At 43.5% G+C, this 21,087-nt stretch overlaps 1 protein-coding gene across 1 annotated transcript in view; it reads left to right on the plus strand.

Moving 5' to 3' along the window:
• terb1 (telomere repeat binding bouquet formation protein 1) overlaps nt 1-21,087 on the plus strand; it is a 128,521-nt gene that overhangs the window by 15,137 nt on the left and 92,297 nt on the right. Inside the window, exons 7-10 of the mRNA XM_078210448.1 lie at nt 1,235-1,350; nt 2,429-2,551; nt 12,021-12,173; nt 17,201-17,332. Coding sequence (XP_078066574.1) covers nt 1,235-1,350; nt 2,429-2,551; nt 12,021-12,173; nt 17,201-17,332 — 524 coding nt within the window. The remainder of the gene's footprint in view (nt 1-1,234; nt 1,351-2,428; nt 2,552-12,020; nt 12,174-17,200; nt 17,333-21,087) is intronic.

Here is a 21,087-nt window from a genome sequence, read left to right on the forward strand (position 1 = left end):
ATGATGGGAATTAACAAAATGAATGCATGCAATTCATTGAAATATCAGGGAGTTAAGTTAAAAACTCATAAAAAGGGAAATCATGAATGTCCTTTGTTTGCAAAAAATAAAAAGATATAGAACAGTTATCTGGTAATATAGAGGCAAACAGTGCAAATGGCTTCAGAAAACAAATAGATATTTTACTGGAGAATGGAGGGAATGAGAGATACGATGACCTTGGAAAGCATGCTGTGCAGTATAATGGTATGATGGCTTAATGTGTTCATAACAATTTCCTTTGACTGCTATTTTAACTAAAGATTTAACCCACATAAAATCAACAGGTAGATTAGCAGATAGTTCAATGCAATGTCAGACGATCAGAGGCGGCCCAGCCAACCTCAAAGTAGGTGAGTTGAACCCTATTAACTTGCAGCCACAGTACTTATATGGAGCTAATTTTCTCCTTTCCTCTTTGCGTGAAAACAGTGAAAGATGCAAGCATACATGGGTATGGTTCCACAGACAAAAGTCATTCTTTGGTATTTATTTCTTTAGTTGGTTCTGTATGCCTGAGTGCACTCAGGGTTTTCCACTGTGGATATTTGGACATTGTGTGAAGAAGAATAGTGTGCTTCTGGGAAAGCCTTCCAACACTCTTAACACAGAGATAGTGAAGGCATTTTAGCATCTCAATTGGTGCCCTAGTTAAGATCAGCTAAATTAAGATGTACTAGAAGTCAAGCCTGGAACACTCAGGTCTATGTGATTCAGTACCACACAGACTGAGAATTTACTGAAAAGTTATCTGAAGAACTTTAATTTTAAGAAACCACCTGCTGAAGATATTCAGAAATAACAAATGAAGCAACAGGTTACTGAAGTTCTAATCTCACTTGGATTAAATATAACATCAGAAATAGGAGCTGGAGTAGGCCCTACAACCTCTTGAGCCATGTCCATCGTTCTAAAAGATGAACGTTGATCTTAGACCTCAACTCCATATTATCGCCAAGATATATTGTGTAACCTGTGTGTTATCCTTGCAATAGGTGTACCTTTATGAAGATAAGGGGGAGTAAAGGAATATTGTATTATAGTCAAACTTTTCATGTCTAATAAATTATTTTTCCTGTTGTTAAAAGCTAATTGGCAGTTCTGTGACTCTGTAAAAGTTATGGTCTTTTGAACCAAGGTTCTATCGTAACAAATGTAGATTTACTTTTTTGATTTTCTTTTTACTTTTCACCAGAACTAGTTTCCCAATATCAGACAAGCAGTCCATACATGAAAATATTGGTCAGTGCTATGAGCTGTGGTCATCCATTGGTAGCACTCTCTGTGCCTGCGTCAACAATCCACAAAACGGTATTTAATTTTTGTCTCTTTCAGATGTGCTTGTGACTTTGTTTTTTGAAGTATTTTCTTCAGGATTTTTGTATAATGATTAAAGAGAAGCTATGCTTATTTTAATTGCGGCATTACTACCTTTTCATGAAGATTGCCTTATGATTCATCATTCTTCATATTTCTAGTTTCCACTCGACTCAAACATATTGCCGAAGTGTGGCCATTCCTTGTATGTGTGTAAGGCCGTGATTATCGGCAAGTTTTTGACTGAGGAAAATCAGAACCACATCTGAGCTAACAAGATGTGGATTTCCAGTTGGCAGTTGTTGGATAAAGTTCAATAGAAATAACCCTGGTTTATTTTTAACTTTTCTGTAGCTCAGGGATGCTGTGGATAATCGTAACAATAATAGTGATCTGCTAACTTAGCAGAGATCAGCTTTAAAACTTAAGAACTTTGTTGGCACGGTACAGATATGGCTTATGCTCCATTCACCCAATGAGCCTACAACAGTATGATTTGATTTTATTGAACAGCTAGAATGACCTGCTCTTTACATAGTAAGTTCTCATTGCTGTTAACTATTTCATGTTCTCATGAGGACTTGGAGCAAAGCCCTGACAATTATGCTTACAGATAAATCTGCCAAACGATTGCCTGCTGCTTATTTGAGCAGGTCATGGCAGGAAAGATTAAAATAAAAAAAACACAATTTGAATTAGTTGCTCTGAAGAATAGCAGTAAAGTTCTATGATTAGCCTCAAAACTCCTCAGCTAGGTAATAAAAATCAATTCAAGTTCTCACTGCCAATTGTTATCGAGAAAATGTTGATGTCATTGGTTGAAGACAGAACAGGCTCAGCTAAGATGTCCAGTGAATAGCCTGTCATCACTCAGTGTCTAGGTTGACAAAGAATAGCTACATAGAAAAAGCACCAGAGGGCACTCAATACTGGTGAAACTGTTAGTCATCATCCGTATTGGGGAGGGGGGAGGGGGGGAGAAAACTGGCTTGGTAAAAGGAATTTTAATATTGTTGAATTCACTTGTGCTTTTATGGTGTCATCTACATTGATCTGTGTGCAACTGTTACAGAAGAGAACCAGAGACTGTGTACAGCAGCCTTTCCATTTGCAAAAGACTGCCTGCAGAAATGCATCAAACAAGAAGTAATCCGGCCCATTTGTGCATTTATTGGTCTCGCTGTTGCTAACAACTGTAAGTATTTGGCTGTATGAAATGGTTATTTGTATTTGTATGATGTGATATAGTGTGTAAAGAGTAGGAGAGGCCATTTTTCCTCTGTTTCACTTCCACCATCCCCCTCCCCCACTTAAGATTCAGCTTCATAAATTTCTGAGATTAGCTTGTTCGTGTGGCCAGGTTTTCAACTGGAAATGCCCAATGAATGGCTGGATGGCCCAGAAAGAATCATGGAATGTGTGCTGCTGTCTGAAAGGCCTAAAAGAATGCAAATTCTCAACAGGCACTGAGTGTTCTGGCTTCTGTCAAAATCCTTTTGCTACGGGCCAGAAGTGGTTGCTGGGCATCTCTTTTCAAATCCTCAAACCTGAAGTAGCTGATCGCAGCTTCTGAGGCCACTGTCTGTTTTACTTTTCATGGGTGACCAGGAGCAGATACTTCGGAAAATGCATGCCAAGTACAAATGAATGGAGACCCTGCTCCACTTTGCTCTTCCCCTTTATGTTGGCTGCTGGTCTTTTTTTATTATTCCTCTTCCCTTCTCTTATATGCTTTTTCACCTCCCTTCTGGGCCTGGGTCTCAATTGTATTTTCTACCCTTAAGTCTCTCATAAGCACAATTTTTCTTGTTTATCTTAATTTATATCTCCTTTTTCATCCAGTGAACTCTGGACTTGTTTGCCCTACCTTTCCCTTTTGAGGGAATATACTTTGATGGTGCCCGAACCATTTCTTCTTTGAAGGTAGCCCATTGTTCAATCACAGTTTCTTCTGCCAACCTTTCATTGCATTCCTGTCCCATTGAAGTTGGTTCTCTCCTAAATAATTATTCTTATTCTGGATAGCCCATTGTCCTTTTCTACTGTCCTGCTAAATCTTGCGGTACAATGATCACTGTCTCCTAAGTGTTCCCCACTGACACTTGATAAAACCATAAGACATAAAAGCAGAAGTAGGCCATTTGGCCCATTGAGTCTGCTCCACCACTCAATGAGATCATGTCTGATCTGATATAATCCTCAACTCCACTTTCCTGCCATATTCCACAACCTTTGATCCTCATACTGATTAAAAATCTGTATATCTAAGCTTTGAATATACTTAACGACCCAGCCTCTATAGCTCCCTATAGTAAAGAATTCCACAGATTTACTACCCTCTGAGAAGAAATTCCTCCTCATATCTGTCTTAAATGAGTGACCCCTTACTCTGAGATTATGCCCTCTGGTCCTAGACTCTCCCACTAGGGGAAACAATCTTTTAGCATCAAGCCCCCTGAGAATCCTACATGCCTCTTTAAGGGTGCCTCTCGTTCTTCTAAACTCCAATGAGTACTAGCCCAACCTACTTAATCTCTCCTCGTAAGAAAATCCCTCCAAACCCAGGATCGACCTAGTGAACCTTCTCTGGCCTGCCTCCAATGATGTGGAGGTGCCGGAGTTGGACTGGGGTAAGCACAGTAAGAAGTCTCACAACACCAGGTTAAAGTCCCACAAGCCACAAGCTTTCAGAGCACTGCTACTTCATCAGGTGAGTGGGAGTTCTGTTCACAAACAGGGCATATAAAGACACAAAACTCAAAATCATGGTTGGAATGCGAGAAACTGATCGCATTCAGAAACTGAATGCATTCCAACCATTATTTTGTAAATTGAGTTTTGTGTCTTTATATGTCCTGTTTGTGAACAGAATTCCCACTCACCTGATGAAGGGGCAGTGCTCTGAAAGCTGGTGGCTTGTGCTACCAAATAAACCTGTTGGACTTTAACCTGGTGTTGTGAGATTTCTTACTGCCTCCAATGCCAGTCTTTCCTTCGACAATGGGGCCAAAACTGTTAACAGTATTCCAGGTGTGGTCTAACCAGTGCCTTTTAGAGTTTTAGCAAGACTTCCATTTTTTTTACTCCATTCCCTTTGAAATAAAGACCAACATTCCATTTGTCTTCCTAATAACCTGTTGAACTTGCATGCTAACCTTTTGTGATTTATGCACGTGGACCCCCAAATCCCCGTGTCTTTCTTATCTTTTCCAAACACCTTGTACCCAGGAATATTTAACACCGAGTCTTGTCCTTTCTGAAACTTCATTATCACCGCAACATAATTCCACGTGGTAATCTGGGCCTGTAACTCAGCAATCTTGTTCCACCGGAGCAAAGTAGAGAGGGAGCAACTCATGTCAGTAGTGGCTGAGGGTAAGAGTGATTTTTTTTTTACCTTACTTTTTAGCGGAGTTTTTTGTTCAGTTAAACAGGAAACCGGAAGTAGGCCGCGGGGAGGCCTGGGAAGATTTTTTTTTGCCCAATAAATTTGAATGGGGAGGTAACCTGAGACTCTACACGTGTAGAGTCCCCCACCCTCCCCCCTCCTCTAACCTAAAAAAAAGGACTCGGAGTGAGAGCAGGTAAGCTTTTTTTCTCTCTCTTTCGTTTCTTAGTAAGGGAAGTAGCAGGGATGTCAGTGCAGGCAGTGCAATGTTCCTCCTGTGGGATGTTTGAGGTGAGGGACACCAGTGTCCCGGCTGAGTACGCCTGCAGGAAGTGCACCCAATTCCAGCTGCTTGAAGACCGTGTTAGGGATCTGGAGCTGGAACTGGATGAACTCATTCGGGAGGCAGAGGCAGCTATAGATAGAAGCTACAGGGAGGTAGCTACTTCTAGAAATGATGATACGTGGGTGACGGCTAGAAGGGGTAAGAAGCAGTCAGAGCAGCGATCCCCTGGATCCCCTGTTCCTCTGTATAACAAGTATTCCGTTTTGGATACTGTTGGGGGGGGGGACTTAACAGGGGGAAGCCATGGGGTACAGGTCTCTGGCACAGAGTCTGGCTTTGTTGCTGAGAAGGGAAGGGGGGAGAGGAGTAGAGCATTAGTTATCGGGGACTCCATAGTTAGGGGGATAGATAGGAGATTCTGTAGGAACGAGAGGGACTCGCAGTTGGTGTGTTGCCTCCCAGGTGCCGGGGTCCGTGATGTCTCGGATCGTGTTTTCGGGATCCTTAAGGGGGAGGCGGACCAGCCCCAAGTCGTGGTTCACATAGGCATCCAAGACATAGGTAGGAAAAAAGATGGGGATGTAAGGCAGAAATTCAGGGAGTTAGGGTGGAAGCTTAGGGCTAGAACTAACAGAGTTGTTATCTCTGGTTTGTTACCCGTGCCACGTGATAGTGAGGAGAGGAATAGGGAGAGAGAGCAATTGAACACGTGGCTACAGGGATGGTGCAGGAGGGAGGGATTCAGATACCTGGACAATTGGGGCTCATTCTGGGGTAGGTGGGACCTCTACAAACGGGATGGTCTACACCTGAACCAGAGGGGTACCAATATCTTGGGGGGGGGGAATTTGCTAATGCTCTTTGGGAGGGTTTAAACTAATTCAGCAGAGGGATGGGAACCTGAATTGTAGATCCAGTGTACAGGAGGTTGAGAGTAGTGAGGTCATGGATAAGGTTTCAGTGTCGCAGGAGTGTACTGGCAGGCAGGAAGGTGGTTTGAAGTGTGTATACTTCAATGCCAGAAGCATCCGGAATAAGGTGGGTGAACTTGCAGCATGGGTTGGTACCAGGGACTTCGATGTTGTGGCCTTCTTGGAGACATGGATAGAGTAGGGACAGGAATGGTTGTTGCAGGTTCCGGGGTTTAGATGTTTCAGTAAGAGCAGGGAAGATGGTAAAAGAGGTGGAGGTGTGGCATCGTTAGTCAAGGACAGTATTACGGTGGCAGAAAGAATGTTTGATGAGGACTCGTCTACTGAGGTAGTATGGGCTGAGGTTAGAAACAGGAAAGGAGAGGTCACCCTGTTGGGAGTTTTCCATAGGCCTCCGAAAAGTTCCAGAGATGTAGAGGAAAGGATTGCAAAGATGATCCTGGATAGGAGCGAAAGTAACATGGTAGTTGTTATGGGGGATTTTAACTTTCCAAATATTGACTGGAAAAGCTATAGTTCGAGTACTTTAGATGGGTTAGTTTTTGTCCAATGTGTGCAGGAGGGTTTCCTGACACAGTATGTAGATAGGCCAACAAGAGGCGAGGCCACATTGGATTTGATACTGGGTAATGATCCAGACCAGGTGTTAGATTTGGAGGTAGGGGAGCACTTTGGTGATAGTGACCACAATTTGGTTACGTTTACTTTAGCGATGGAAAGGAATAGGTATATACCGAAGGGCAAGAGTTATAGCTGGGGGAAAGGAAATTATGATGCGATTAGGCGAGATTTAGGATGGATAGGTTGGGGAAGGAAACTGCAGGGAATGGGCACAATTGAAATGTGGAGCTTGTTCAAGGAACAGCTACTGGGTGTCCTTGATAAGTATGTACCTGTCAGGCAGGGAGGAAGTGGTCGAGTGAGAGAACCGTGGTTTATTAAAGAAGTTGAATCTCTTGTGAAGAGGAAGAAGGAGACTTATGTAAAGATGAGATGTGAAGGCTCAGTTAGGGCGCTTGAGAGTTACAAGTTAGCCAGGGAGGACCTAAAGAGAGAGTTAAGAAGAGCCAGGAGGGGACATGAGAAGTCTTTGGCAGGTAGGATCAAGCAAAACCCTAAAGCCTTCTATAGGTATGTCAGGAATAAAAGAATGGCTAGGGTAAGATTAGGGCCAGTCAAGGACAGTAGTGGGAAGTTGTGCGTGGAGTCTGAAGAGATAGGAGAGGCGATAAATGAATATTTTGCGTCAGTATTCACGCAGGAAAAAGACAATGTTGTCGAGGAGAATACTGAGATTCAGGCTATTGGACCAGACGGGATTGAGGTTAATAAGGAGGAGGTGTTAGCAATTCTGGAAAGTGTGAAAATAGATAAGTCCCCTGGGCCGGATGGGATTTATCCCAGGATTCTCTGGGATGCTAGGGAGGAGATTGCAGAGCCTTTGGCTTTGATCTTTATGTCGTCATTGTCTACAGGAATAGTGCCAGAAGACTGGAGGATAGCAAATGTTGTCCCTTTGTTCAAGAAGGGGAGTAGAGACAACCCTGGTAATTATAGACCAGTGTGCCTTACTTCTGTTGTGGGCAAAGTTTTGGAAAGGATTATAAGAGATAGGATTTATAATCATCTAGAAAGGAATAATTTGATTAGGGATAATCAACACGGTTTTGTGAAGGGTAGGTCGTGCCTCACAAACCTTATTGGGTTCTTTGAGAAGGTGACCAAAGAGGTGGATGAGGGTAAAGCAGTTGATGTGGTGTATATGGATTTCAGTAAAGCGTTTGATAAGGTTCCCCACGGTAAGCTATTGCAGAAGATACGGAGGCATGGGATTGAGGGTGATTCAGCGGTTTGGATCAGGAATTGGCTAGCTGTAAGAAGACAGAGGGTGGTGGTTGATGGGAAATGTTCATCCTGGAGTCCAGTTACTCGTGGTGTACCGCAAGGATCTGTTTTGGGGCCACTGCTGTTTGTCATTTTTATAAATGACCTGGATGAGGGCGTAGAAAGATGGGTTAGTAAATTTGCGGATGACACAAAAGTTGGTGGAGTTGTGGACAGTGCGGAAGGTTGTTGCAGGTTACAGAAGGACATAGATAAGCTGCAGTGCTGGGCTAAGAGGTGGCAAATGGAGTTCAATGCGGAAAAGTGTGAGGTGATTCACTTTGGAAGGAGTAACAGGATTACAGAGTACTGGGCTAATGGTAAGATACTTGGTAGTGTGGATGAACAGAGAGAGCTCGGTGTCCATGTGCATAGATCCCTGAAAGTTGGCACCCAGGTTGATAGGGTTGTTAAGAAGGCGTACGGAGTGTTAGCTTTTATTGGTAGAGGGATTGAGTTTCGGAGCCAGGAGGTCATGTTGCAGCTGTACAAAACTCTGGTGTGGCCACACTTGGAGTATTGTGTACAGTTCTGGTCACTGCATTATAGGAAGGATGTGGAAGCATTGGAAAGGGTGCAGAAGAGATTTACTGGGATGTTGCCTGGTATGGTGGGAAGGTCTTATGAGGAAAGGCTGAGGGACTTGAGGTTGTTTTCGTTAGAGAGAAGAAGGTTAAGAGCTGACTTAATAGAGGCATACAAGCTGATCAGAGGATTAGATAGGGTAGATAGTGAGAGACTTTTTCCTCGGATGGTGATAGCTAGCACGAGGGGACATAGCTTTAAATTGAGGGGTGATAGATATAGGACAGATGTCAGAGGTAGGTTCTTCACTCAGAGAGTAGTAAGGGCGTGGAATGCCCTGCCTGCAGCAGTAGTGGACTCGTCAACATTAAGGGTATTTAAATGGTCATTGGATAAACATATGGATGATATTGGAATAGTGTAGGTTAGATGGGTTTTAGATTGGTTTCACTGGTCGGCGCAACATCGAGGGCCGAAGGACTTGTACTGCACTGTAATGTTCTATGTTCTAATCTTATTTACTATACACTGTACATTCACATACATCCAGTATAACTCTGATTTGGACTTCATTACTTTCTTCTTTACTCCAACTCCGCCTATTAACCTACAATTCTCTGGGCTACCCCTCAGGTTCTCAACCTGCTGAAGCTCGTTTAAATCCTCTCCAACAGCACTTGCAAATCTTCCTGCAAGGATGTTGGTCCTGGCCTGATTAATGTGTAACCTTTACAGCTTGTACAGGTACAATCTGGCCCAAAACTGGTATTCTAATGTAGTATTCTAATGTAGTATTCTAGTATTCTAATTAGTATTCTGTAACTTGATTTCTGTGTCTCTGTGCACTGTTGGAGAACAGATTTTCACTCCATCTGACGAAGGGGCAGCGCTCCGAAAGCTTATGGTATTTGCTACCAAATAAACCTGTTGGACTTTAACCTGGTGTTGTGAGACTTCTTACTGTCCAAAACTGGAAAGACAGAGGATGAGGGGAGACCTAATAGAGGTGTATAAAATTATGAAAGGCATAGATAGGATGAACGGTGGGAAGCTTTTTCCCAGGTCGGTGGTGACGTTCACGAGGGGTCATAGGTTCAAGGTGAGGGGGGGGGAGGTTTAAACACGGATATCAGAAGGACGTATTTTACACAGAGGGTGGTGGGGGTCTGAAATGCGCTGCCGGGCAATGTGGTGGAGGCGGGCACACTGGGAATGTTTAAGACTTATCTAGATAGTCACATGAACGGAGTGGGAATGGAGGAATACAAAAGAATGGTCTAGTTTGGACCTGGGAGCGGCGCAGGCTTGGAGGGCCGAAGGGCCTGTTCCTGTGCTGTATTGTTCTTTGTTCTTAGTGCCTCAGAAATCTGATACCCTTCTTCCTACACTAATTATCCAGTGACATGTTCATCAGATAAATATGAAAGTCTGTGTTTCGAAACTACTTTTGGATTTCAGTTAAGTTCTCCATATACCTAGGTGACAACAAGGCTCAGTAAAGTCCCGCTACCCTTTGTCCTCCCCACACAAACACACCTTCTCATTCCACCTCTCCACCCCACACACATATTCACGCAAATACCATCCTCTCTTCCCAATTCCCAATCTCCTCACACACTCAGCAGCCCCTCTTTCTAACTCCCTTCACACACACACCTCCACCAACTCCTCTCCCGAAACCTATTTTCTCCACTCACCAGCTCTCTTTTCAACCACCTCCCCCAATTCACTCAACAGCCACTCTTTCTAACACTCACTCATCTCTCTTCCAAAATCCCTTCCTTCACTCACTCAGCAGCCCCTCTTCCCAAATCCCTCTCCCATTGACTATCTCAGCAGCCCCTCTTTGCAACTCCCTCCTCTACCACTCAGTCAGCAGGATCCTTCCCAAACCCCTTACTCACTCACTCACTCACTCAGAGCGCCTCTTCTCAACACCCCAGCAATTAGAAATCTCATAGGAGGGGTAGTGGAAGTGAATTTGGGCCATCTTGAAACATTGGTATAAAACTGCTCCTAATCCACCACTGCTTGTCGGCTTTGCTCAGACAGCTTGTAAAGATAACTGGAATTGAAATGTTATACTGGTGCCATGAAGGCTGTGCACTTGAGGCTGAGTTTAAAGGGGACCTCTCAGAAATGCTGTTTTGCTTTACAGGGCAGAATTTGCAAATAAAAGGTTTCCATATGTGACGTCATGAGGCCCTGTCTATAGACCACACAAGTGGTCTCAGTGTGTAATGGGTAGATCCTCAGCAATAAGTTCACTGAGTAGGATTTTGTGATCTCACAAGAGGGGACTTCTGTTGTAATGCTGCTTCTATCCCAAGAAAGATGGTTTTGGTTGTTGACTAACCATCTCAGCCTCACAACATTGCTCCAGAAGTTCCTGACATTAATGTTTTAAGCCCAAACATCTTCTGCAGCTTCATTAATGACCTTCCTTCCATTGTAAGGTCAGAGATGGGGATGTTTTCTAATGATGCAGTGTTCAATACCATTTGCAACTCCTCAGATGCTGAAGCAGTACCTGAACAAAATTCAGGCTTGGTCTGATAAGTAGCAAGCAACATTCGCACTACACAAATGCCAGGCAATGATACCTTCACAAGAGAGTATATAACCATCTCCCTTTGATATTTAACAATATTACCATTGCTGAAACCCACACCAACAGCATGCTCGGAGTTATCTTTGACCAGAAACTTAATTGGGCCTGCCATATAAATACTGGTTACAAGAGCAGGTCAGAGACCGGGAATTCTGCACTGAGTAACTTACCTCCTGACTTTCCAAAGGTTGTCTGTCATTTACAAAGCACAAGTCAGGCGTTTGACGGAATAATCTCCACTTGGCTGGATGAATGCAGCTCCAACAATACTCAAAAACATTCATTCAGGACAAAGCAGCCCGCTTGATCGACACCCTATCTGCCAACATAAACATTACACCCCCTCCCAAAAACTGGCTCAAAATGGCAGCATATAGATGCAGCTCCTTTGACTTGCGACCTCCACCATCTCGAAGTACGAAGGCAGGAGATGAGCAAACACATGGGACTGTAAGTTGTCCTTCAAGTCACACACCATCCTACCATGGAACAATATCACCATTTCTTCACTGTCGCTGTGTCAAAATCATTAGGGATGAATAATAAATGCTGACATTTTCAGCAATGCTCATATCCCATGAATGGAAAGAAAGCTCTAATGCAGAGAACAGCAAGTCATCACTAAGAGATACTGATAAGAAAGAGATGCAGTTTATTATATTAATAAATTCACACAATCCCCTTGGACTCCTCTAAAAGAATGTGGGTTATGTTGATTGGCCATGCTCAATTGTCTCTTAGTGTCAGGGAGATTAGCAGGATAAATATATGGGGATAGGGCCTGGGTGGGATTGTTATTGGTGCAGGCTCGATGGGCTGAATGATCTCTCTGCACTATAGGGATTCTATGCTTTATGATCAGACATTTACCAGTGGTTTCTTAAGACTGATCTGTTCCTGACACTGGGCATGAAAAGTAGAAAATGTTATTTTTCCTCAAAGCAAACTTCATTGATCTTAATGAGTTTAATGTTCCCTTCCAGAAGCTTAATTACTAAACCATAATTGCACTTATTATTTCTCTTATTTTGCCTTCAGCATACGCACAGGACCACTTTTGCAAAGTTGGTGGCCTGGATGCTCTTGCTCAGGTCCTTGTGAGATTGGTGGACGAATCCATAAGACATCATTCCAGAACAAAGCTGGCAGTAGCTGTGATAAAGACACTGGATTCCTGTATTTCAGAAAATCGTGAGTAAATCAGTAGTTTGGATCTCCTAAGACGTAGAGGCATTCAGGGGTCTAAGGGGAGTGGGCCGCAATGTGGATAATCAGCAGGTATCAACTGACTCTGGTTGGATGAGTGTCTGTATATGAAAGAGAGGGAATGGGATCAAGATAACCTATGAAATCCTGGTGTTACAAAGCAGAAATAGACAATTTGGCGTAACCAGCCTGTGAGTGTCTATGTATAACTTCATTGCAGTGTTAATGTAAGCCTACTTGTGACACTGATAAAAAAAAAATTTTGAAGTGGCAATTACTCATCCTGTTTGCAAATCCATTCAACTCCTTCTCCTTCATCCACCTAGCTACCTAATCTAATTTTTAATTTGCTTCTGCTTCAGCCATTAACCCTGGAAGTGAATTACAGTTTCAATTTTCTGCATTGTCACAAAAATGCCTCTTTAAATAAAAAAAATGATTTTAAAAAAACTTTCAACTGACTGGAATTTCGGTACTTTAAAAACAAGACAGGAAACTGCTTTGAAGTGTGAGACCATCTTCCAAAGTGAAGGTGAGAAAGCAAACAAGAAACCCCTCCAAAAGTGTGAAGAGAGACATTTCAAAGGAAACCTACAGTCATCAAAACCCAACACTCAACAAAGGAAGAGATTGAAATGCAAAGTGCTAGTTTGCCCACCAACAATTATGGAGCTACTTGAGAGGATTAAGTGTCCAATTGACCACAATATTTCATTGTCTGTGCGATTTTTAGGTCAGCACACAGGTAGCACAGACAACACGGCAGGCAGCCAACCCGTTTTTGCAGTTTTCTCATCCAAGGGTGAGATAAAAGGAGGCTGAAGCAAAGGTAGGCTTAGTTGTTAAGAGTTTTTGGGAGGTTTAAGAATTTAGCATTCAGAACATTACATGGGTAAAATGGGTATAGAGGGATATTTGATTTGATTTATTATTGTCACATGTATTAACATACTGTGAAAAGTATTGTTTTTTGTGCGCTATACAGACAAAACATACTGTTCATAGAGAAGGAAAGGAGAGAGTGCAGAATGTAGTGTTACAGTCATAGTTAGGGTGTAGAGAAAGATCAGCTTCATATAAGGTAGATCCATTCAAAAGTCTGATGGCAGCAGGGAAGAAGCTGTCCTTGACTCGGTTGGTACGTGACCTGAGACTTTTGTATCTTTTTCCCAAAGGAAGAAGGTGGAAGAGAGAATGTCCAGGATGCGTGGGGTCCTTAATTATGCTGACTGCTTTGCCAAGGCAGTGGGAAGTGTAGACAGGGTCAGTGGATGGGAGGCTGGTTTGCTTGATGGATTGGGCTACGTTCATGACCTTTTGCAGTCTTGGGCAGAGCAGGAGCCATACCAAGTTGTGATACAACCAGAAAGAATGCTTTCTATGGCGTTTCTGTAAAAATTGGTGAGATTTGTAGCTGACATGCCGAATTTCCTTAGTCTTCTGAGAAAGTAGAGGCATTGGTGGGCTTTCGTAACTATAGTGTCGGCATGGGGGGACCAGGACAGTTTGTTGGTGATCTGGACACCTAAAAACTCTTGACCCTTTCTACTTCGTCCTCGTTGATGAAGAGAGGGGCATGTTTTCCTTTATGCTTCCTGAAGTCGATATGGGCCAAATGTGGGCAATTGAGACTAGCTTACTGGTAAAACTGGGCGGCATGGATAAGTTGGGCCAAAGGGCCTGTTTCCATGCTGTAAACCTCTATGACATTACAGTCATCTGACATCTGAGATTTGTGTACCTTTGGCACCCACCATGCATGGATCAGCACCATTTGCATCTCTGCAAATGGGTATAGTCTACTCAGCAGGGAGCACCTACTCTGAGGAGGATGACGGGACAAAGAGAGAGAGAGGAGACCAGATGGTCGCAGACATCACCTTACAGCAGAGGCACAGGCACGGAGTGCTCAGGGCCAGCAGGGAGGGCAAGGAGGACATCTGCGCACAAGATATATAATACCCAGCTGCCAGAGTGTACAGGCAGTGATCCAACTACCCAGACATGATCGAGGTCCAGTGCACAGGAGGCTTTGGCTTTCAACGGAAGCCATCACGACTGTTGGCAGATGATTGGCCTGGACGTAGCCTCCAATTATGTGAGTGGACAACCAGTGCCTGTGGTTCTCAAGGTCATTGTCGCACTTAACTTCCATGCATCCGGCTCTTTCCAGGGGTTAGTGGGTGATCTTTGCAGAGTATTCCGTCAGCAGCGCACAGTTGTGTCAAGCTGGATGGTTGATTGGTGACAAGGCGTATCCTTTGAGAAGGCTGCACAGTGGCAAGGTAGTTAGCACTGCTGCATCACAGCTCCAGGGACCTGGGTCCAATTCCAGCCTTGGGTGACTGTGTAAATTTTGCACATTCTCCCTGTGTCTGCGTGGGTTTCCTCCAGGTGCTCCGATTTGCTCCCCCAGTCCAAAGATGTGCAGATTAGGAGGAATGAACATGCTAAATTGTCCCTTAGTGTTCCAAGATGTGTAATGTCATGCGAGTGTACCTTTAAGAAAGTTTATTTTTTAAATCATTCAGCTTACAGCTTCAGCGTTGTCATTGGGGCTGGAGCTAAGCTGTCAGGTGATAGGGCTTTCAATTTTGTTTGTGGCTGTCAGGTGATAGGGGTTTTTTCCTTTGGGCTTTCAGTTTCGTTTTGGAGAGTATGTTGGAAGCAGTTTAGCAGCAAGCTAAGAATCAGTCTCTCTCTCTCCCTGTTCTTTTTGTTTGGTTCTGAAACTATTATGTTAGCTGAAGGAGAGGCTTATTGCCATCCTGCCTTAAAGAAGCTGTGTTTTGGGAAAAAGATTCGACTACAACCTCTTCTGAGTTTCTTCACAAGGGATTTTCAGCATTCAACCCAGGACGCTGAATTTCTGTAACAAGCGAGCATTCACCTATGCTGTATTGTGCTTATTTGGAGGGATTTGTGCATTGAATGTTGGCTTTGGTTGGAACACATTAGAGATATTTCCTTAAGAGTTATACATCATCGTGGTTGCTGTGTTTCTTGTTTGTAATTGTTAAAAGTTCTTGCTAATTGTCTTGCTAAACATGTCAACAATATTCTTAATTAAACTTTGTTTTTGATAAAAGCTCCACGCGGGTCAGCTAAATCATACCTGAAGTGAAACCTCTCATGCTCATCCTAGCCAAATTCAACGTAAAACGTTACAGGTCAGGTGAGCTTCATAGAACACCTTGAAGTATCTAACTTGACTTGTATCAGTAGGGTAGGAGTAGGATAGGATGGGGGATAGAGCCTGGGTAAGATACTGTCAAAGAGCCGGTGCAGACTCAATGGGCTGAATGGCCTTTTCTGCATTGTAAGGATTCTATGATTCATTCTATGAAAAGGTGGCTAATGACGTCTCTCAAGTACCCAAGGACAGAGGCAGGGGAGAGATACACTGTTGCTAGGTATCCACAAGGGCGGTGATGGACAGGACAATAGGCCTGATGAAGATGAGGTTCCGATGCCTGGACCGCTTCGGGGATGTCCTACAATATCCGCCAGAGCAAGTTGTCATTTATCATCAATGTGCTCTTCACAATTTTGCTCTCTGTAGGGCGGAACCACTGGACCAGGAGGACACTGAGGCAGGTTCACCTGCCTTGGAGGAAGAATCCAATGAAGGCGCAGATGCAGAGCCTGGGCAGGCAGATGGCAAGGATGAAGAGGCTGAAACGAGGAACCTTCAGGGAGGCAGGGATATGGGGCTTTGATTCAACCTTCTAATAGCTAGGCTGGCGAGGCATGCCTTCAGTCTGAGTCATGGGCACCACCTCACAATGTGGCATCAGTGCCTCAGAAATAAAGTTTGAAGACGCTAACATTTCTCAACAGTCCTTGATGAGGCAAATACCAATACATGGGATACTCATAGCTTGTGTACAAGCAGTAATTTATCATAACATTAATGTGAAACAAAACAAAAACTTGCAATCAAAATAGTTCAAAGCACTAGTGATATGAAAACAAAACATAAGCTTCCAGTGCAAACCCATTCTGTGCTCACTGTGTCTTAAGCTTACATTTGCGGGTGCTACGTCTATATGTCAACCTTACCCCCCTTTCGCTTACAGCGGCATTAGAGGCAGGTTGATGACTGATGTTCAGTTGGCATAGATGACCTCTGGCCAGTGGGTAGCCTTCTCCTGGGAAGTGCGCTCAATGACATGGCTGGACACTCCTCAGTCATCGCAGACTCTAAGAATGGCGCAGTGACTGGCAGAGATGCAGAGGAGCTCCTGCTATCGTCCAGGGCACTGTGTGAGAAGACTAGCTTAGTTCATGCACCTGGACCTCCCTGTCCACCACAGAAGAATGGGCACCCATCTGAGAGACTGGGTGCCGCATCCTTCTTCCATACTGACAGTGATCTCCTGAGGTCAGTGCCTGTGTGAGGGCTCGTAGGTCCGAGCGCAACCCCAGGAACCCCTCATTCTGTTCCTGAAGCTGCACTCCTTGAGAGTCACCACTCTCTGAATAGTTGAGGCTATGCACTTGGAGCTAAGGGTCAGTGCAGTCCTCATGATCTGCAAGGACTCCTTCAGGACTGAAACCCTTGCACGCTGGTAACATTGCAAAGGGCAGATGGATGCAGTATCCTCCAGCCTTTATACTTATCCGTGGAGGAAGCATAAATCCAGCCCTAAATGTATTCAAATTTTTTAAAGGACTGTTTTAAGTTTTATCTAATTTCAAACTTGTATGTCATACCATTTTGTTCATAAATTATTGCTTTCTAATTAATTAGAGTTTGGCCTATCAATATTGTACAACATAGGTCAAATCTATTCTGTGAGAGCACAGAGGATTTTCACCTCAGCTAAAGAGAACAGGGTTGGTTACTTATTATTTTGACTAGTATACCCTGAAAATTGAAGCACCATGCAAAAGTTTTGTTCCAAGGTGAACATTTTATTATGATTCTATATTCACATTCTATCCTTTTAATATCAAAAGGAAATGCCTTTTTAAAGGGAAAATATATCTGACAGGCTTATTTTTGACAGCTCCTGCGGCTTCCTGCTTGTCGGAATACTTAATCGTACCCAAGCTTCTGGCACTGTTGATACAGAATGGTCTCGACATAAGCAGTAAATTGGGCATTATTCTTGCTATTGGGCACTGCACTGACGGATGTGGTAAGTAACAGGGATTGTGCTAACAAAGCATTTGAATCTTCATATTTGGAATCCTCTTTCATCTAATAATGAGCTCAGTGCATTTCAGCACAAGGCTTAAAGTGAAATGAAACTGAAGGCTGAGAATTCTCCATGCTTGTCATAAAATTTGAAATAAAGATCTCCAAGTTGTCCAGCATTTCAAAGATTAGAACATAGAAAGAATACAGCACAAACAGGCCCTTCGGCCCACAAGTTGCGCCGGTCATGTCCCTACCTACCTAGGCTTATATATAGGCTTACCTATAACCCTCAATCCTATTAAGTCCCATGTACTCATCCAGAAGTCTCTTAAAAGACCCTATCGAGTTTGCCTTCACCACCACTGACGGCAGCCGATTCCATTCACCCACCACCCTCTGAGTGAAAAACCTACCCCTGACATCTCCTCTGTACCTACTCCCCAGCACCTTAAACCTGTGTCCTCTCATAGCAGCCATGAAAGCCCTGGGAAAAAGCCTCCGAGAATCCACCCGATCTATACCTCTCAACATCTTGTACACCTCTATCAGGTCACCTCTCATCCTTTGTCTCTCCAAGGAGAAAAGACCAAGCTCCCTCAGCCTATCCTCATAAGGCATGCCAACCAATCCAGGCAACATCCTTGTAAATCTTCTCTGCACCCTTTCAATCATTTCCACATCCCTCCTGTAATGAGGCAATTGGAGACAGAATTCTCCCAAATAAAATTCTAGGTATTGAATTAGCGGGAAAGCTGGAATAATTCACGCTGGTTTTTCAGGGAGGTTCAGTCTAGAATCTCCCACACTCTGCATTGCAATTGTCACTAGCGTGAATATCATTAGATTTAAGGGGGCGGGACCTATTCCCACCCAGGAGGCTGAAACCAGCGGGCCTCTGCGCATGCACAGTGGACTCGAACTGTCAGCCTCCCATTTGCTGGCCAGCCTGGGACCCCTGCAGTGATGCCCCCACGGCCCAATCATGCCCTCCCTCCCCCACCCCAGACCATTCCCAGGCCACCCTCAACTGATGTTGCAATTATTACAAGATGTTGGTTTGCTGGTAGGATTCTGGTAATATTGGCTTCCGAACTGGGCAATACACTTGTTCCAAGAAAGAGAGAGCCCAGCTTTCAGCCTGTTTCCTGTGCTGTAAACTTTCTTGTAACCTCTCTGCAATAGCTGGCCGGTTATACTTAACCCATTGTGTATTTCCAAGCAGTTTTGTGGTAGCCATTGTTTCATGTCCAGTGCTTTGCATTTTAATGTCTCTTCCTTGGACAGTGACGGGTTTTGATGGGTCTTTGAATTATAGAAAATGTTTCCCTGTGAATGACTTGTTTGTTTTCACCTTCATCTTGGAAGATGACCTTGCATTTTTAAGTAGTTGTTCTGTCTCATTTTAAATTGCAAAATTTTCAGTCCGTTGAAATTTTCAAAGTTCAAGGGGCATACATAGCCTTGTGGAACCCAACACCCACCTCTACTTCTTTATTACTAGATTGGAGCAGTGATTTCACTTAATCCATTTAGTTCATTCCTACAAGGAAAACATAGTTGTTTATGATTTTCCTGTTAATCTCCACCAGTAGAAAACTTTATTGATGAACAGGAACACCAAACTATTTCCCCCATTCCTTAATCTTCTGAAGACACTAGTAGTGCCCTCGGCACTAGTTAGAGACTAAACCTAGGAACATGTTTACTTCTGCTATCCATAAGGACACTGGGATAAGTCCCACAGTCATTTGAAACCACCCAGTTGCTGCCCAAGTAGCAATATACTATGTATGTGCACTTTGAAGTGAAGAAATTACCTTGGATTCTATAGGAAATCAAGGAAAAGACGAGGAGGAGCCACATTCTTCAGCCACCAAAAGAGAAAACGCTGGAAAATCTCAGCAGGTCTAGCAGCATCTGTAAGGAGAGAAAAGAGCTGACGTTTCGAGTTCAGATGACCCTTTGTCAAAGCTTTGACCCCCTGAGATTTTCCAGCATTTTCTCTTTTGGTTTCAGATTCCAGCATCCCCAGTAATTTGCTTTTAGCCACATTCTTCAGAGCTGCATAAAATACTTTAGAAACATATAGCATATTCCACTGAAGACTGCTTCATAGACTAATTTAGAAATCACAAGTTTAAGTCATACTGAATGCAATGGAGAGCCTAGTTTGCAGATATGAACAAAGAAGAAAGAACAAAGAAAATTACAGCACAGGAACAGTCCCTTCGGCCCTCCAAGCCTGCACCGACCATGCTTGTAACCTTTCAAAATGCACTTAATATATTGTTACTTATTGCTGAATACTTTACCAATTTCAAATATAGAAGTTAGAAGAATCCCTGTTCCAGCTCAGCTAAAGGAATATTGTGATTTTGAATAGTTTATTATAGGGTTGCCTGGTAACATACAACAGTTGCGTCTGGTCAACTTCATCTGGTACTTCTTTCCAAATTCGCCTCAGACAGTGCTGGGCCAATACACAGATCAGCAGGAAACTAAATGATGTTTACACCCCTGTAAAGCACACGTACTCTATTCAAAAGCAGTTTCCCCACCCAAAGCAACTTAGAACTGTCTTTGAGATATTCTCTGATTTGTGCTTTACAACCATATAAGAAGATTGAAAATGAGAAGTTTTCTCAAATTCCAGCTTAATTATCAGGTTTCAAAGGTTTCTTGCAATCTTATAAATCAGCCTGTGGAATCCTTTCACAGTAATGCAAATGTAAACTGACCAATTCTGATAATGTGTTTATTTTGTTAAGGATTGTAGAGAGACAGGCAAACAGTGCATCTTTCCTCTCATCAACTGTTCATAAGCAGAGGATGTTCTGAATTATGTTGTAATTTCCAGTGGCAATTTTTTCCTAAATCCTTAGCTATGTGATCCAATCTACTACTAACCCGTAGCAAACTTAAGTTATGGTTAACTCAGAAGGTTAGTTCCTTTCACACCCACGCACATGAGGTGGAGGGGGGGGGGGGGGGGGTGGAGGGGGGCGGGGGGTGGGGGGGGGGGGGGGAATGGCAGCGGGTGAGAATAGAAAAAGAGTTTTACAACAATGGATAGTAACAGGGGAAGAACCACAGAAATTAATATCAGTTCTCATGATGTCCAGAGTCCAAGAAGTCAAAGTCCAGAATGTGTTTGCCTTCATGGTTTGGTTCGGTCCCAATGAGTTTCTGGTTGGAGGTGACAGCATGAAAACCCTTGAAACAAACGGTGCTGCCGCACGCTTTCTGTGCTTAGACTGGTTGGCAGGCATGATCAGATATTTTTAAAATCAAACATGTTTCATGGGGCAGGATTTACTTCCCCCATGTGATGTGTTTTGCGGCGGCAGCTCACCATTGGCCAGTGGCGGGATCTACCGGTCCTGATACTGTCAGTGGGTTTTCCTGTTGTTGTATCCTCCATCATTGGAGAATCTGTAGCGGGAGGTCGCCGCTGGTGGTGCTGGCTGTAAAATGTCACCCATGGTGATGAGAGATGGTAACTGACTACGGGCTGCTAGAGTCCTTTGCAGTTGATGTTAAAACAGCAGTCTGCCTGTGAGGCCGAAAATCTATCGTTAAAACTGTTGAAAAAACCAGAGGCTTGTGTTGTAGTACCTCTAAGACTAGTTGTGAATCAAAGTACAGTAGTTTATTTTCACAAGCTTGCGGGAGAAGTCCGATCCCTAACGCGGTCTCCAGACTTCTCGCCGAATGCAGGTTAAGAACAAATATTTATACATATATTTTCACCCC

This window comes from Mustelus asterias, chromosome 4 (genome assembly GCF_964213995.1).
Source record: "Mustelus asterias chromosome 4, sMusAst1.hap1.1, whole genome shotgun sequence".
Taxonomy (NCBI): Eukaryota; Metazoa; Chordata; class Chondrichthyes; order Carcharhiniformes; family Triakidae; genus Mustelus; species Mustelus asterias.